Here is a 2,264-nt window from a genome sequence, read left to right as displayed (position 1 = left end):
GGCCCCGGCACCAGCGGGCGGGAGAGCCGGCACGACTCCGCGCGAACCAGCCCGGCGCTTTTGTGCCTCAAACCGGCGGTCCTTGCCTCCAAACGGCGCCTTTTGCCTCAAACTGGAGCTTTTTGTCTCAAAACGGCGCTTTTCTTTTGTTCCTCCAGGACTCCCACAAGCGGCTTTAGGGATGTGACGCTCCGTTTCCCGGCCTTTTACACCCGAACCCGCCTGTTTTACACTCAAAACCGCGCCTTTTCCTTCCAAATCCATCCATCCCTTTTACACCCAAAATCTCTCCTTTTACACCCAAACCCACCGCCGGTAAATCACGGTGTCCAGTCGGGCCCCATCAGGAAATGCCACCCGGGAGACGGGGAGGAGTTTCCTGGCTCTGACGAGCTTTTTAGGGCTCAATTTTATAAAAGAACGCTAAAGCCGAGACTGAAAAAAACCCACATTTTGGCTGCCTGCCTTAAAACCTGTTTATTTAGAAAAAAAAAGGGGATTTAAACCCGTTTGGCTTTGCTCTTAAGCAGCAAACTCACCCCAAAATGGTTGGGGGGGTGCGGGGTTGCCCCTTCTTTTTTTTTTTTCCCTCACCCCTTTTTAATTCACCCTAAAAAAGGGGTGAGATTTCCATTGCCGTGTCATAAATCGGTGGAAAATGAGACTTCTTCACCAAAGTGTTTCCCCATGCTTCAGTCCCCACTGGTTTTGGGGTTTTTTTAGCCCAAATTATGTTTCCGTGACTAAATCCCCATTGTTTTTCAGGGTTTTAACCCAAATTACGTTTCCTTGTGCCTAAATCCCCACCGTTTTTCAGGGTTTTAACCCAAATTACATTTTCTTGTGCCTAAATCCCCACCGATTTTCAGGGTTTTAACCCAAATTACGTTTCCTTGTGCCTAAATCCCCACCGTTTTTCAGGGTTTTAACCCAAATTACGTTTCCTTGTGCCTAAATCCCCACTGTTTTTCGGGGTTTTAACGCCAATGGCGGTGGGAGGCGCCAGCTCTTGTTGGAGGGGTTTGGGGGGCAATGGGTGGTAGGAGTGTCCCTGTAACCCCCGCCTTTGCCCCCCCAGGACCCGTGGGCGCTGCGCTATGGGCAAGAGGAGCAAGCGGCCAGCCGACAGCTCGTCCTCGGGAGACGAGGAGGAGTATGTGGTGGAGAAGGTGCTGGACCGGCGCGTGGTGAAGGGCCAGGCCGAGTACCTGCTCAAGTGGAAGGGCTTCTCCGAGTAAGTACCGCCGGGGATGGGGATGGGGATGGGGACGGGGATGGTGACGGTTGTTTGGGGACAGGGAACACAATACTTGGGAGCCAGAGAAGAACCTGGATTGCCCGGAGTTGATCTCGGAGTTTATGAGAAAATATAAGAAGATGAAGGAAGGCGACGGGAACAAACCGCGGGAGAAGGCGGAGGGCGCCAAGAGGAAAGGGCTGCCTGCCGGCGGGGAGGACGTCAAGGCCAAGAAGAAAAGGGAGGTGAGTGGGGGCTTTGCCACGGGAATGGGCACTCAGGGATGGGGATGGGGATGGGTACCCAGGGATGAGGACGGGCATCCAGCATCCCAGGGATGGGGACAGGCACCCAGGGATGAGGACGGGCATCCAGCATCCCAGGGATGGGGACAGGCACCCAGGGATGAGGACGGGCATCCAGCATCCCAGGGATGGGGACAGGCACCCAGGGATGAGGACGGGCATCCAGCATCCCAGGGATGGGGACAGGCACCCAGGGATGAGGACGGGCATCCAGCATCCCAGGGATGGGGACAGGCACCCAGGGATGAGGACGGGCATCCAGCATCCCAGGGATGGGGACAGGCACCCAAGGTTGCTGGGGAGGGGAACGGGCACCCAGGGATGAGGACAGGCATCCAGCATCCCAGGGATGGGGAGAAGCACCCAAGGATGGGGACAGACACCCAGCATCCCTACAATGGGGACAAGCACCCAGGGATGAGGACAGGCATCCAGCATCCCAGGGATGGGGAGAAGCACCCAAGGAGGGGGACAGACACCCAGCATCCCTACAATGGGGACAAGCACCCAGGGATGAGGACAGGCATCCAGCATCCCAGGGATGGAGACGGGCACCCCAGGTCCCTGCAGTGGGGATGAGCACCCAGGGATGAGGATGGGGACGGGCATCCAGCCACTGTTGGGGTTTTACACCATCGCAGGGTCCGACCCTGGGATCCCACTGGCTCCAATTCCTCTGTGATGAACTCCCAGGTGCCAGCTCGAGCTGGGTGCCTCCGGAG

At 56.8% G+C, this 2,264-nt stretch overlaps 1 protein-coding gene across 1 annotated transcript; it reads left to right on the top strand.

The window, feature by feature from the left end:
* Positions 1–1,097: 1,097 nt before the first annotated feature.
* LOC104511744 (chromobox protein homolog 5-like) lies at positions 1,098–1,482 on the top strand (the record flags this gene model as incomplete). Its single annotated transcript, XM_010154478.1, has 2 exons — positions 1,098–1,234; positions 1,299–1,482. Coding segments are annotated over exons 1-2 (321 nt in total), but the record flags the coding sequence as incomplete, so codon positions are not given.
* Between the last annotated feature and the right edge of the window lie 782 nt (positions 1,483–2,264).

Source organism: Eurypyga helias, unplaced genomic scaffold, assembly GCF_000690775.1.
Source record: "Eurypyga helias isolate BGI_N326 unplaced genomic scaffold, ASM69077v1 scaffold19536, whole genome shotgun sequence".
NCBI classification, from domain to species: Eukaryota; Metazoa; Chordata; class Aves; order Eurypygiformes; family Eurypygidae; genus Eurypyga; species Eurypyga helias.
This window is presented reverse-complemented; position numbering and strand designations above follow the sequence as displayed.